General features: G+C 56.2%; 1 protein-coding gene across 1 annotated transcript; it reads left to right on the forward strand.

The window, feature by feature from the left end:
- The first annotated feature begins 378 nt into the window (after nucleotides 1-378).
- CCDC120 (coiled-coil domain containing 120) lies at nucleotides 379-15,445 on the forward strand. Its single transcript, XM_079909843.1, has 12 exons — nucleotides 379-967; nucleotides 4,886-5,049; nucleotides 8,311-8,410; nucleotides 8,579-8,669; nucleotides 8,812-8,945; nucleotides 9,611-9,751; nucleotides 10,115-10,409; nucleotides 10,756-10,818; nucleotides 11,119-11,293; nucleotides 11,425-11,523; nucleotides 12,858-13,772; nucleotides 14,273-15,445. The coding sequence occupies exons 4-12, from the start codon at nucleotides 8,621-8,623 to the stop codon at nucleotides 14,385-14,387; spliced, it is 1,986 nt and encodes a 661-aa protein (XP_079765969.1). The 5' UTR covers nucleotides 379-967; nucleotides 4,886-5,049; nucleotides 8,311-8,410; nucleotides 8,579-8,620; the 3' UTR covers nucleotides 14,388-15,445.
- The last annotated feature ends 69 nt before the right edge of the window (nucleotides 15,446-15,514 follow it).

The raw sequence follows: 15,514 nt of genomic DNA on the forward strand, positions 1-15,514 counted from the left end.
TGCCATTTGGGGATCAATAGAGTATGGTTAGGACGGTACATGGAGAGTGGTTTAGGGTCATGGAGGGTGTTTTGGGTGCATATTGGGGGTAGAGGGAGGGTGATTTGGAAGTGATCGTCGGAGGTTAACAGTTTCAGGGCTGATTGCAGATGGTTTGGGGGAACAACTTGGGGGTATTGGAGGGTAGCTTATTTGTACAGCTTGGGTGTCCAAGGAAGGCAGATTGGGGGTACTGCTTTGGGATCAATGGACAATAGTTTGGGGATACAATTTGGGAGATGATGGAGTGTGGTTTGGAGAGCATTTGGGGCACCGGAGGGTAGTTGGGGGAATTTAGAAGTGTGGTGGTGGCTGATAGAAGGCAGTCTGTGGGTAATTCTTGGGTGCTCATTGCGGGGTGAATTGGGGTGAGGGGCGCTAGTCTGATTACTGAGGGGGCGTGGCCTCGGTAGGGGACAGCTCCACGGCCCTCGAGAAAGCGTGTGCGCAAGCGCTCCGAACTGGTTCGCTCTTGGCGCTCCCAGGGCAGGGAAAAAAAAAAAAAAGAAAAGAAAAGAAAAAAAAAACAAAAAAAGAAGACTCGAACTGGCGCCTGCGCACTTGGTCTCCGCCGCTGCTGTGGTCTCGCGCCCCGCCCCCTGTCTCTCCCCCCGCCACCCCGCCCCTCCAGGCTCGCGCTCAGCGGCGGAGGTGGCGGTGCCGCTGGGAGCGGACAGACCTGAGTTGAAGGTGGGGGGCCGGGGTCCACTGCCCTCGGCCGAGCGGCTGCTACCCTCCCACCCTCCCCGCGCCCCCCGTCTGGCCCCCAGGGTTAATAGTCGCACGGCCGAACGCGGCCCACAGGCAGGGCGCGGAAGGGTAGTAGGCACGAGCCCGGGAACGAGCTGGGGGCAGCGAGGGAGGGGCGCTCCCACCACTCTTTCAGGCCTGCACCGACCCCGCCTACGCCGCGGGGCGAGGACCCTCGGTGAGTAACGCCCGCTTGGGGTTGGAAGGGAGGAGACGGCGGGGTGAAGGCCCGGAAACGCTGACCTGCGATGTACCTGCTCGTGCACCCCCGACCTCTGACCCCGTGGTCTCCCCCTCGACCCCTGCCTTACCTGGCTACATCTTTTTTTAACCTCGAACCCCGGCCAGTCTTGGCCCCAGGAGCTCTGGTCTGACCCCTGACCTAACCATATTTTGGCCTGGTGTGATCCTCAACCCCTGTTTTGTACCTCTAAATCCAGTCCTGACCCCAAACCCCATCCAGTTATGTTCTCAGCATCCTTGACCTGACCCCAGATCCTTGCCTGACCCTGTTCCATCTCTGAAGCTCATCGTGCCTTGTCTTGATCTCCCCAGTTTCTGTCCTGATGCTTGACCTGCCTATTCTCTTGTCCAGTCCCTGAACGCCTTCCAGTCATGTCCTGTACCCCTAACCCCAGTCTGATCCAGGTCTGTCCCAATTCCTGACCTCTGACTTATGTACTTTCTCCCCACCCAGTACTATCCCCCGGGTCCCCCTCCTGTCTCCTGAACTCCATCCTGGCCCACCACCTTTAGACTGTCCCTCTTGCCTCCTGCCATGTCCCTGCCCCCAAACCTATGCTGTTTTCCCTTGTCTTCTCTTGGCCCATCACTGTCCTCATTCCTATTCTCATTCTGTCGTGGTCTTTTCCTGTTCCTTACCTCCACCCTGAACCTGCTCTTTTCCCTATCCTCTTCCTTGAACCGCTGTCTTGGCCTGTCCCCCATCATGTCTTCTGACTACCGTTTTATACTGATCCTGATCCCTGCCCTCCTCTTTTGTCCCCTACTATCCCCTACTTTTTCTCTGGCCTTTGTCCATCCTAGCCCCTGGCCAGTGTCCTGGATTCTTCTCTGTCTTATCTTTTGACCTCCATCCTACAACTCTGATTCTGTTTTGTCCCTTATACCCCTTCCTGTCCTGAGTCTTCATTCTGCCCCAACCCCAGGCCCCTGTTTTGCCCCTTCCCATGCCCCTCCACGCTGTTCAGATCTCCCTCCTTCGTAACACCCACTTTCCATCTCCTCTGAGCCCAGAAGGACAGGGGTTCCATTATACCCTGGCCATGAACTTGGAGGTTCCACTGTACCTATTATCTCTGAAATTCATCCCAAATGCTTCTTTTAGCATGAGCAAGAGCAAGCAGCCTTGTGGGCCCCGTGAGGCTGAGGGAGTTTTCACATGTGATTTCCCCCACCCAGTGATCTCACACAGAGCTTGCATTTCTCTCCCTGCCCCAGGAGGGCATGGAACTCTTCCTGTGCCCCCTACCCTCTCCAAGTGTGAAAGAACACCCTAAATTATTCAATGACTCTCTGGGAGTCTTTGAGGTCTGGGTCATGTTTCCAGCCTTGCTAGGTTGGGGGCTGCCCCATGTAGGGGTGGGGGACTCAGGGGTATGTGTGAGTCTTCTAGATCACGTTACCCCCGTCTCCTGGTCTTGATCCCAGGTGCAGTGATCCCTGCTTTTCTGGCCTGGAAAAAAGTCCATCCTAGGCCAGAGGCTTCAGGGCTTGGTAGGGGTAGGATGGGGGCAGGAGTTTATCCTCCTCCTGTCAGCAGTAAGCAGTATAAATCTTGATGCTGAGTCCATTCTACCTCTGTGGGCAGGTCTGTGTGTATTGGGGGGGCTCTGTTAGAATCAGGCTCATCCAGTAGTGACAATAACAACAACAAGAAAAATAAGAAGTTCTCTTACTGTCTGAATCACCTTGATTTTGAGGACAGACAGGGAGAATTTGAATAGTGAGGAAGTAACATGTCATTCAATTATGTTTTATTACCGTATTTCTCATAGAGAATAGTGAGAGTTTGAATAATGAAATATCAGACCTGTTTCATTTATCCAAAACAGGTATCCAAACCTATTAATAACAGCACATACATCCCTCACTGTCCCAGTATATTTGGTACACAAGTTCTGAGAGGGAGAGTTTGGATAGTTCAGACAGTGAAAGATATTAAGTTATCTGAAGTTATTTTGTTTTTGCATTTTGCAGAGTGAGAAATGTAGGGAGAATTCAGATAACGAGGGGTAATGGCTCTAACTCAGAAATGTATTCAAATCTATTCATTTTCCTGTGCTCCAGTGGCAAGAGTTGGGATAGTAAGGGTACCGCATTATATAAATGTATTTGGTTCCTCTATTTTGCCTGGTGAGTAAGGAAAGCTCAGAGAGTGAGGGATACCAGTCCTATCTCAAAAATGTATCCGAATCCATTCAGTTCCTGTATTTGGATAGTGAGAGTTCAGACAATTTTTCTGAATATATTTGGTTCCTGCATTTTTGATGTTGAGGAGGGAGAGGTTGGATAATGAGGGAAAACAGCTCTGTTTCAAATATGTCTGGTTTGGCAAGTAAGGAGGGTTCTATATCTGGGCGGCAAGTGGGGAGGGTTTCGAGGCTGAGGGATACCAGCTGTGTCTCAAAGTGTGTGTATGTGTGTGTGTGTGTGTGTGTGTGTGTGTGTGTGTTTGATTCCTGAGTTCGGACTGGGAGGAATACTTGTAATTATGTATGACATATTACATATACATACTGAGCACTTACCGTGGGCCAGGCACTGTCCTAAGCAATCTTTGAATGTCTTAGCTCCTGTCATGCTCCCAACCCCGCTGTGAGTTTTATACTGCTGTCAGCACCCCTATTTTACAGATGAAGACATTGAGGCACAGAGAAGTTGAGTGACTTGTCCAAGCAGTCACACAGCCGGGAAGTGGCAGAGCTGGGTTGAATCTCAGACCCACCACTTGCTAGCCCTATGGGAGGCCACAGGAGGCTCAGGTCCCCGCTGGGGTGGGGCTTAGAGGTGGTTGTCTTCCAGACTGTTAAAAGCTGTGGACCAGGGCAATGATGTGTGTGGTGACTCCGCCTTGCCTGGCCCAAGAGACCCAGTTACCTGCTCTTCCCTCCTTACTCTCGCCCCAGCCCACCTCTGCCTGAGTTTATTATTGTAGTTATTAACAGTTGTTAATGATGTGGTATGAGTTTTCTTGCACTTTGAAATGTCTTCCAAAGTTACTTTGGCCTCCATTGGCTCTGTTAGCACCGTTTCCAAATGCAGAAATCTAAGCCTTGAGACTCAATCTGCATTGCTGGCCAGATACACTTGTCCCTCTCGGCTCTGATTTTTTTTTTGGCCGTGCCACACGGCTTGTAGGATCTTAGTCCCCCGACCAGGGATCGAACCCGTGCCCCCTGCAGTGGAAGTGCAGAGTTCTAACCACTGGACCACCAGGGAATTCAGCTCTGATTTTATAAACATCCCCCTTCCCAGCCTCCTTGGTGTCCCATAAGAGGTGGGAGAGGCCATGGCTGAGAGGATACTCCCCACCAACACCCAGCTGCCCACCTTGAGGCTGCTGCCTCCATCAGCCCCAGGCAGTGAAGGGAGGGAGAAGGGGGGTGATGAAAGGGGCCTTTGGGTCCCGTGCCGGAAATCTCACACCCAGAAAGAAAGGTGGGCAGGGTGGCGGGAAGCCTCAGTAACACGTACACTGGGGTACACTGGGCATTGCTGATACAGAGCAAGTTCCTCTCCAGGCTTGGCCCACCTGCCAATTGGAGAGGGAGCTTTCCTCACTCTGCTCTATCACATCTTGGCGTGGGCTGCTGTCGGGGCCTGGGTTGGGCTTGGGCCCTGAGGTCACAGAGCAGATGGTCCCAAATGGAGCTCAAGATGTGTGGTGTGTGCCAGGGCAGGCCCGAAGCCCAGGTGGTGGTGTGGGGAAAACAGTACATCGCAGAGACTTAGAGCCCTCCATTTCCTTGACTCCTGACCAGAAATGCCCCAGGAGGTTGGGGGAGGAACTGGGGAGACCCAGCCTGGATGTGAAGAAGCATGAGCCCCGTTTCCCACTCCTCCTCCCGTGCAGGAGTTGCCTCTGTCAACTTGCAACCCAGGACCCAGCCCCCTGAGTTCTGATTCTACCTGCTCTCATGACTCTGTGATCAGAATCGGGCCTCTTCACTTCTGCGAGCCCCAGATTTCATCTCTCCAAGTTGGCTATGAGGAGCTGGGTCTGTGCCATCCTCCCAGGTTTGTAGGGGTCAGGAGGGGTTAAACCACCAGTGTGTTTCTTCCATTTGCTAGGATGATTTCTTCTGAAGCTGCAGAAGGTGGTAGGGTCTTGAGACATGGTCTCTCCTTAGAAAAGTGGACCTTGTCTGTCCCAACTTGGGAAACTATTACCCCAGTGAGGGTGGGAATTGCCCTAAGACCTTCTCCCACCCCTGCCTTGCCCTGGGAGGAAAGGGTAGGGGTGTCAGGAACGTGGAGTGCTGCCAAGAGACGCACACCCGAGGTACCCCAAGTCCTCTCCTGTGCTTACAACTCCCCAGACCTCCATCCCTTGGCTCCCAGGTAGTACCCTAGGGTGGACAGGGTCTGATCTGGGTACTTGGACAGCACCAGAGGCAGTCGCCACTCCCACAACCTTTAGCCCTTCTTCCTCAGTCCTCTGTTAGGTGTATGGGGTGAGGGGGGAGGTCCAGGCTCTCTTCTTGGCCGTGCTGGACACCCTGAGGGGACTTGGCTCCAAGACAGCTCCTAAGGGTGGCCGGAGCCCTGGTGTCAGGCAGGCAAGGGTTAAAAGGTATGGGCCGGCCCAGTCCCTGGCCAGGTAGGCTGGGCCATTGCCTAGTGGGAGGCGGCCTAGGCATCCGCCACTGCGCTCACCCACTTATTGCCACTACCAGCCGGAGCAGGGCCTGGTCGATACAACTATTTTTTTTTGAGGTACCTGAGACCACTCCACAGCACCTCTCTGCTCTGGCATTGGTGAGCACCTGGGAACAATGGGCCCAGGGGCGAGGGGTGGGGGGGAGAAGGGCACAGGGTGTGCTGAAGTTCCCTGCGGGAGAGAGCCAGGTCTATGTGAGAGGCACAGCGAGGAAGGAGGGCCTGGCTAGAGGGGCGAAGCCTAAAATGTCCAATTTCCTTTCCTGGCATGAAGCTAATTCCTTGCCGGAAGTGGACGAGGGGAAGGGATGGGGGAGAAGAGAAGCCAGCGTCCCCCTTCTCTACTCCCCGCTACTTCCTCTCCCCCTTCCTCCCCTGCAGGGGTAGCCTCTGCCCTCCTTCAACCTGGGGCCTAGCCCTCTAGGAAAGCCCAGACTAGGCTGTTGAGAAACTACTTCCCAGCACCTGCCTGGTCCTCCACACTGTTCCCCTAGAGTGAGGGCAGTGGGGGAGGACCTCTGGGGCGGTGTGGGGAACAGTCCCAGACATTGGGAGTTTGTATTTGCTCCGAAGGTGGTGGGATGTGGAAATGGGGGTCCCACTGAGGTGTTGGGGTGCCACCCAGGTGAGGTGTCTTGCTTGTAAACAGTCATTACAGCCAGGAATTTCTTTCTCGGCTGTGGTGTCAGAAGGGCAGACCTGAAAAACCTGCTGGGCCCGCCTCTGGGTGTGGGGGGTGCCCTCTGCAGCTATCTTGCTGCAGCCCATCCTGGGACGGGACAGGGACACAGGGTCACCAGTGGGGAGACCCAGGGGCTGGTGTGGGGGTGTGTTGGGGAGGGGACTGCTGGGATTCCCCCTTCTCACCATCTTTGGGTGGGAACCAGGCAGTCCCAGGACCCCAGGCCAATATGCAGAGGGTAGGTGAGCAGAGGCAGAGGCTTGGGAGTGGGTGTGAGCATGTTGGGGGTGTGGAGCGTGGACCCTGCCCGATGACCCCATGACTCAGGCCCTAGCTATGTCCCCGAGGTCAGGCTGACAGGGTGGAGTCGGTGTTCCTGCCTATACCCCATGTGGACTTCCAGGATGCCACGAGCTCCCAGGGAAAGAAGGCTCGAGACATCCCAGTATGGGATGTGGGACCAATCCTGGTGAACGGGCCCACTGGGGAGGAGTTGAGGTTCCTGTTGAGGTGGAGGAAGGTTTAGAGTTCCTCAAACCCAAATGGGGGCTGGGGAAGAAGGAACCCCAGGAGCTGAGGGGCAGAGGAGGCTAAGCTGGGACCTCAAGGAAAGCCTGCCATGCCGCCAATGTCAGACCTTGGAGGGGGGTGGTGAGGGCATGTGAGCACCTCTGCAGGGCACATGCTGCTGCCTGGATATGCAAAAAGGCTTTAGGGACTGACCCCGCCCCTGATGTTGAGGACAAGGAGCCCCTGCTTTGTGGGAGGGGCACAGACCCCATGGGGTGGGTGGGAGCACTGCTGATAAGCTGGTGGCACCCTATTAGCAGCTTGGCCACACCCCCAATGCATAGATGGGGAAGGGGCTTGAACCCATCCCTCTGTGGCTGCCTGGGTCTTCACACCTGGCCACCATGTCATGACAAAGTGCGAGGCAGGTGGGGATGGGACCTCTCTGGCCTCATGAGGTCCTCCCAATCGCCTGCCACCGAGGTCAGGCCAGGTGGTGGGAGGTGATGTCACCTGGCTGCCCAGCTGGGGACTGAGCAGGCTGTGGGACAGAGGGAGCAAACTCCAGAGGAAGGGATGAGGGCAGGGCTGGCAGCCAGCCAAGGCCGGCTCCATGATCAGCCAGGGTGTCTGGGGGCAGAGGAGGAGGCAGGAGGCAGTCAGCTTGTTATCTGCAGCTGTGGGCTCTGCCACTCCCAGTCCCAGCAGGCTGACTTCCCTGTGCCGGGTCAGGACAGGCTGGCATGTGGGGAGGGGCTGGAGGGGTCCTGAGGCCAAGTGAATGCTCTCCCTGCCGCACCAGGGCCGCGGGATAGAGTTGGGACAAGTAGCGACCCACAGACCACAGTCATTCTTTTATTCACCCAGCAGACTCTCATTGAGCACTTGATGTGTGCACAGAAGTGTTCTGAGTGCCAGAGATACTGATACATTTTCTGTCCTCCTAAATATACAAGGGAGGCACAGTCTTGTTTGACAGCAGTTGTGAGGGGACAAAATGCGGGGGCCCACCTCTGGAAGTGACACTGAAGCCCCAGAATGTAAGAGAGAACCAGGGGCTGGAGTGGCGAGAGGTGAAAAGTGCACTCCGGACAGCAGTGGCAGCCTGCACAAAGGCCTGGAGGCCTGGTGGGCTGGGAGCTTATGAGGGATTGGTGGGGTTCAGCACCTCTAGTGAGGGGGAGTGTTGGACCGGAGGGGTGGGCCTGGCTGCATCTGTAGCCAAGGGCAGGTTATTTCATCTCTTTGTGTCTTACTCTCCTCATCTCTAAAATGGGGGTAATAATAATCACGGAACGGCCATCACAGGGTGGTTGTGAAGATTAAATGTGGCATAGAACGTAACTGTTCCAGGCACCCAGGTGCTTAATAAATGCCTACTGTTCTTGTAGTTGGTTGAATCTGTACCATTAATTCTCCCTTCCCAGGCAAGACTCCTGACTGTGGCCCATGGGCCTCTGAGGAGGCATTGTAAGTCCGCCCAGCTCCCCACTTGCTGTGCTCCCACTCAATGGGAAGGGAACAAAGGTACCAGGGCCTTGACATTGACACAGATTATGAGAGGGCAGGCCAAGCAGTTGGGCGGGGTCAGGGTACCCCTTATTCCCAGCTGGGGTGTGGGAACCTGGGTAGAGGGGGCAGTTGGCGGTGCACACCGGATGTGCTTCCTCAGTGGCTCCCGTGCATCACTGCTAGGCCTTGTCCAGCCATCAGCCACAGCCTCTTGACAACACCAGGATGGAAGTCAAAGGTCAGCTGATCAGCTCTCCCACCTTCAGTGCCTCAGGTTAGTATCTGGTTCCCCCTCCTGCTGCCTCCTCTCCTGCTCTGAGTCACCACCTGCCCACTGGGGAAGGGTTGGTCCCTGGCCCCACAGCTGCTGCAGGCTGCCCTGATTGCCCCCCGATCTTTGCTCCCTCTGTGTCCAGCTGCCCTGTTTGGAGAGGCTGCCCCCCAGGTGAAGTCAGAGCGTCTGAGGGGGCTGCTCGACCGTCAGCGGACCCTGCAGGAGGCCCTGAGCCTGAAACTTCAGGAGCTACGAAAAGTGTGTCTCCAGGAGGCGGTGAGGGCCGTACCCTAAGGGTGTCAGTGGGGGGTGAGGAGCAGGCACGAGGTAGGCAGACTGCGGTGGTGATGGCTGAGCCACTTGTCCGAGGTATAGATTCCCCAAAGCTCAGCTTGCATGTCTGAGAATCAGTAAAATATGGTGATATTTTGCCACCATCCCCTATCAACAGTTTGAAATCCAAAAAACCTCAGAAACAAAACAAAACAAGTTATTTCCAAAACTTGGCAGTGAAACCTGACCTGAACTGACATGGGGTGATTTATAGTTTCGATTTACCCCCCTTGCTGTGAACGTCCACACCGTTTGCCAGAAATAATAATGCAGTTCAGAGCATGCAGCCCAGGCCCTGAATGGAATGTCATATAATATGCAGTGTACAGATGGTGTCACCTTTATAAAAACTATGAAATTCTGTATTCCAAAGCAGATCTCCCTGCCTCCCGTGCCCACTGCCCTGGGGACTTGGGCCATTGAGGGGCTGAGAGTCTCTGCTGCACACCCACCTGGTGGAGAATTGGGAGGAGGAAGAGAAATAACAGGCATGGGTGCTGAGCAGGGCTGGGCTCCTAGTAGGACTTCTGTACCTTCGGGGGTCGTTACTGCTTTGCTACATCCCCCCAACTAACCCTTGGTAGTCTCTGACCCCTGCCCCCGCCCAGGAGCTGACTGGCCAGCTGCCCCCCGAGTGCCCACTGGAGCCTGGTGAACGGCCCCAGTTGGTCCGCCGGCGGCCGCCTGCAGCCCGCGCCTACCCTCCACCGCACCCCAATCCAGCACACCACTCCTTGTGCCCTGCCAAGGTGAGCAGATGGGCGTGCAGAGCAACATGGGGGTGGGACAGGAGCCCGGAGGAAGCCGAGAGCGGGTTGCAGCCAGGAGAAGGAGAGGCTAAGGTGAGGAGGGAAGGAGCTTGAGGGAGGTGGGTTCCAGGTCTGAGAGAGGATGCTGGTCCCTGTCAGGATAGGCCTCTCACCCCCAGGAAGATGAAGAGGCCCAGCCCTAATCCACACAGGCCCTGCCCCCAGGGGGAGAATAGGCCACCCCCAGGAGGGGCAGGCCCCGCCTGCAGCGTAGCCGGGCTCTGCCGCCACTTGGTCCTGGTGCTTGGCCATTTCCCTTTCCAACATTTGGTCCTGTCCCACCCTCTCGGGTAGGCCCCGCAGGAGCTGGCGCTCGAGGCCCTGGAGCGCGAAGTGTCAGTGCAGCAGCAGATTGCGGCAGCTGCCCGCCGCCTGGCCTTGGCCCCTGAGCTCAGCGCCGAGCAGCGCCGACGTCGGCGCCAGGTCCAGGCAGATGCTTTGCGGAGGCTGCATGAGCTGGAGGAGCAGCTCGGGGACGTCCGGGCCCACCTGGGTCTCCCGGGGATCCCGCCGCCCCAGCCCCTGCCGCTATCCACTGGGGCAGTTATCGTTGCCCAGGGAGTCTGCCTGGGCACGCGCCTTGCTCAGCTCAGCCAAGGTGAGCCAGGCCCTGTCACCACACCGATGAAAGCGGGAAGGTGGGCATTGGCTAAGGGACATGGTAGAGGTGGAGTGGGTGAGCAGCCAGTGAAAAGTGGGAGGTAGGTAGAACTTAAGGGACCCTACGAGCAAGACGAATTGTGTAAACTGGCTCCTGGGCAAGGGTGGGGCCATTGGGAATAGGCATCAGGAAAGTGAGGGACCAAGCCTCTGGTGGTCTTGGATTTAGGTAAAGGTGGATGCTTGGGAAGTGTACGGGATGGGGAGGAGACGGCCCAGTGGTGTAAGGGGATGGCGCCCAGACCTTGCATTGATAGGCCGGGGTCTCCCCTTCTTATCTGTAGAGGACGTAGTCCTGCACTCGGAGAGCAGCTCCCTCTCAGAGTCTGGGGCCAGCCATGATAATGGTGAGGACCCCTGTCTCCCAAATCCGCCCATTTTTTGATGCTTAGCCCCCACCCTCCCTCTTCAGCTCCTCTTTAGCCATGACCCATCCTCCAATGGGGCCCCCATTTTCTTTGCTTCAGTCCCCCCACCCCACCCCATCAGCCCCGGTTCCTGCCTCATCCCTTAGCTCTTCCTCAGCCTGTCCTACCTGCTTAGCCCTCTGCCCCTCCCTACCTCCCTAGCCCCTGCCCTTTGCTTTGCCCACAACCCTTCAGGCACCCTCCCATTGGATTCTCCCCCACTTTCTCCCTTCCACTCAGAGGAGCCCCGTGGCTGCTTCCCTCTGGCTGAGCGCCCTTCACCACCGAAGGCCTGGGACCAGCTGCGGGCAGTATCTGGGGGCAGCCCTGAGCGGCGAACCCCGTGGAAACCACCCCCGTCAGATCTCTATGGGGATCTGAAGAGCCGGCGGAACTCCGTGGCCAGCCCCACCAGGTGAGGGTGAGCCCCTCCCCTCCTTCCCCAGGAGCCAGGAGTGGGAGCTGAGCCTGGGCTGGCAGGAGGGCCTGCTGCTAGGTACAGTCTCTAACCTGGACCCCCACCTATGCCTGCTCGTCTCTGTCTAGCCCCACACGCTCGCTGCCCAGGAGTGCCTCCAGTTTTGAGGGGCGAAGTGTGCCTGCCACCCCTGTCCTCACCCGGGGCGCTGGCCCCCAGCTCTGCAAGTAAGTGGACTCTGAGGGTGAGATTGAAGACCAGAGGAGGGAACCGGTAGTTCTAACTGGGCGTGTTGGGGAGAGCATTATCAAAGGGTGTGGGACATGAAAGACTGGGCTTTGAATCTATCAGTTTTATTCTGATCTTCTATGTAGGTTGTATGAAAATGCAAGAATTTTATTTTTGTTTCAGAACTTTTTTTCATAATGCACCCTATTGCATGATAAAGAAATATAGGTAAAATATCTTTTGGAATATGCCATATGTGTATAATCACATTATAAATAAAAATTTTTTAATTGACCAAAAAAAAAAAAAGAGAGAAGAAAAGAAAGGCTGGGTTTTGAAAGGTGAATAGGAGTTGTCTTGGTGGAGAAGGGGGTGGGGATCTGGGGCAAAAGCACCAAAGTTTGAGAATGAGCTTTTCTGTACATTTTGGGCAAGTCATTTCCCTTCTCTGAATCTTTGTCTCCTCATTTGTGAAATGGGGATAATAATATCTGCCTGTGGAAGATACTGTAGGCATAAATGAGTTCTGGTTAACATGTACCACGTACCTACCATCTGCTAGGAATCAGTGCTTTACTTGGTATCAAACTCATTTAATTGTCACAACATCCCTGTGAGGTAGGTGCTATTATTATTCCCATTTTAGAGATGACGAAACTGAGACACAGAGAGGTTAAGTAACTTGCTAGTAAACTGAAGACCTGGTATTTGAACCCAGGCAAGTTTGACTCAAGAGTCCATACTTTTAACCATGGTACTCTACTACTTCTTAAACAAATACGCACTTACTAAGTGCCTACTTTTTCCGGGCTGTGAACAAAACAAAGTCCCCATTCTTGTGACACTTGCATTCTATGAATAGTGGCTGTTGGGATGATAGTTTTGGGTGGTTCATACACATGATGGGACAGAGGATTCAGGAAGGGTCTTGAATTCCTGGCCTAAGGTTTAGGACCTCATGTTAGAGGAGGCGGGGAGCCCTGAGAAGCACCTTAGCAGGGAATGAGGGGTCAGATGTGTTAGGAAGAGCCCTCCGCCCTCCCCTGCTAGTATTTCCTCTTGAGCCCTACACACACTTACATCTCCCTCGGAGCTAACAGTCCCAGGCAGCCCCGTACATTGTTAACCCCTCGGCTCCCCAGTCCATGGCAGAACCTCTGCTGCTCTTTACAGGCCACTACCTCTCACCTTTATACACACAGCTGCTAATCCTGGGCCCATTTTGGAGGTGTGGAAGTGAAGGCTCAGAGAGAGGCAGGATAGGGAGGGCACTCATCCCATCTCCCTGATATTTCTGACCCTTCTCCCATCACCCCCACCTCTGCGCCCCCAGACCTGAAGGCCTCCATTCTCGCCAGTGGTCCGGCAGCCAGGACTCCCAGATGGGCTTCCCCCGGGCGGACCCTGTCTCCGACCGTGCCTCCCTCTTCGCAGCTCGCACCCGCCGCAGCAATAGCTCCGAGGCCCTGCTGGTGGACCGGGCAGCTAGTGGGGGAGCTGGCTCCCCGCCTGCACCTCTGGTTCCCCCTGCCACTGGTCCCCCAGCCTGCAAGAGCAGTGAGGTGCTATATGAGCGCCCCCAACCAACTCCTGCCTTCTCCTCCCGCACGGCTGGCCCCCCAGACCCTCCCCGGGCTGCCCGGCCCAGCTCAGCCGCCCCTGCCTCCCGCGGGGTCCCCCGGCTCCCGCCTGTGTGTGGGGACTTCCTCTTGGACTACTCCCTGGACCGGGGCCTGCCCCGCGGTGGCGGCGGGACAGGCTGGGGGGAGCTGCTGCCCACAGCTGAGGTCCCAGGACCCCTCTCTCGCCGGGATGGGCTCCTCACCATGCTCCCAGGCCCACCACCTGTGTATGCAGCTGACGGCAGCAGCCCCCTCCTCCGCAGCAAGGACCCCCACAGCCGTGCCACCCGCACCAAGCCCTGTGGCCTGCCCCTGGAGGCCGCTGAGGGCCCAGAGGTGCATCCCAACCCTCTGCTGTGGATGCCCCCACCCGCCCGTATCCCCCCAGCTGGTGAGCGCAGCGGCCACAAGAGCCTTGCCCTGGAGGGGCTGCGGGACTGGTACATCCGGAACTCGGGACTGGCCACAGGGCCCCAGCGCCGGCCTGGGCTCCCCCACATGGGCCCGCAGCACCCGCCCTTCCTCCACGCCCGCTGCTATGAGGTGGGCCAGGCGCTGTATGGGGCCCCCAGCCAGGCGCCACTCCCGCACTCAAGGAGTTTCACGGCGCCCCCTGTCTCCGGCAGGTATGGGGGGTGCTTTTACTGATGGGTAGGGGTCTCTTGAGGCAGATGGCAAAGGTGTCCAGGCCAGGGAGCCAGCTAGTCATGGTAGCTAATGACATGGACCATGAGAGAAGTAGGTGCAGCCTTGGCCCGGGGTCACTGGGCCCTGCCTGACTCGCATTAGTCCGTGGGGTCTCGGTGGAGGGGTATCTTGGGTCCTGGTAGCAGCAGTTCTTCACCAAGCTAATACAAGAATTTTAATATTTGAACAACCAGTGCATGTCAGCTGAAAATGAGCCTTGAAACTAGGGTGCTGGGAGGAAGGGACGTCCTGTGCCCCTTGCCTTTTTCTTCCTCTTTTCACCACGCCCCACGCTTGCGAGCCTAAAGGTGCTGTCCTGTGCCTGCCTCCACCTCTTTAACGAGCCTCTTTTCCTCTCTCTTTCTGTGTCTTGTCCGTCTTTTCCTCTCTCCTCTGTCTTCCCACCCTGTCCTCCGGATTCCTGCTACCCCTTCTAAAGATACTACGCGGACTTCCTGTACCCCCCGGAGCTGAGCGCTCGTTTAAGTGACCTGACGCTAGAGGGGGAGCAGTCCTCCGATTCTGACCCCCAGACCCCGGGGACACTGGTCTGACCCCTTCTCATATGCCCCTTGTTGGCCTGGGAATGACTTCAGTCTGGGGAGCACACAGCTGACCTCGCTGAGCCCTGGGGTGTGGCTGCTCTCGGTCCTGGGGGGCACCAATGTGATCTTCCAAGGCCCCTGGCTCCCCGTGGGCCCACGAAGGTGTCTGACACCCTGTGTCTCCTCTCACACTGTGCTGGGGACTGGGGGCCCTCCGCCAGCTTAAAAGAGAGGAGAGGGGATGATGTAATGGGAACTCCAAGCCCCTTCCTCCATTTCTGTTTACAGTTGTGATCTAGGTATTCACTGTCTTCCCTCAACACTAGACGTTTTATAAAAAAGGAAACTGTGATCTCGTCCTGGTTGGGTTCATTCCTGTCCCCATGACCAGCCTGTTCCATTCAGAAGCCCCCTCCACAAAACAAACCATATAGGGTCTCAGGGCCCACTTTGGGGCAGCCAGGAGACTCTGGTGTGAACAGAACTCCCTGCCACCCCCCACTGGGGCAGTTTTTCTTGGGGAGGTGCCCACATTTGGAAGGAATGAAGTCTCTGCCCACATTTGGAAGGAATGAAGCCTGGGTGGGGGGCTTGTGTTCATTTTCTCTCCCCCAGGGTGCCTGAAGGCGCCCCAGTCCCTGTCTGCCTGTCTGTGCCCGCTGCCTCTGCCCACAGAGTGAGACGACCCAGCCTTTGGCGGCAGCCTCCTCTGCCCCGACTATCCCCAATCAGGAGGCCCCGCAGGAGGACCAAAGGGCAGAACCACTGGGTGTGTTGTGTCCTGGGATGTAGCGGTGGTGGAACCTGGCGTCTGGTAGATGCCAATGAAATCCTCAAGTGACGTCTCGCCACGGGTTATGTCACACCTTCCTTGGCTTTCCTTCCATCCACCACTTTTTAAACAAATCCACACAAGCTGTGTTTTCTATGATACCTGTCTGTGGCTTTCTGGAGCTGGGGGTTCCCCTACCCCCTTTACCTAGTGTTAAACTTTTCTTTTTGTACTAATGGATCTGGGCCCAAGACACTACCCACACTGGAAGGGGATTTCTGTAATAAATGTGTAAACTGAACCCATGCATTGCTTCCCTGTCTGCCTTGCCTTGGGGGCCCACATCTTTAGCTAAGACTAGGTA

This window comes from Stenella coeruleoalba (assembly GCF_951394435.1).
Source record: "Stenella coeruleoalba genome assembly, chromosome: X".
Taxonomy (NCBI): domain Eukaryota; kingdom Metazoa; phylum Chordata; class Mammalia; order Artiodactyla; family Delphinidae; genus Stenella; species Stenella coeruleoalba.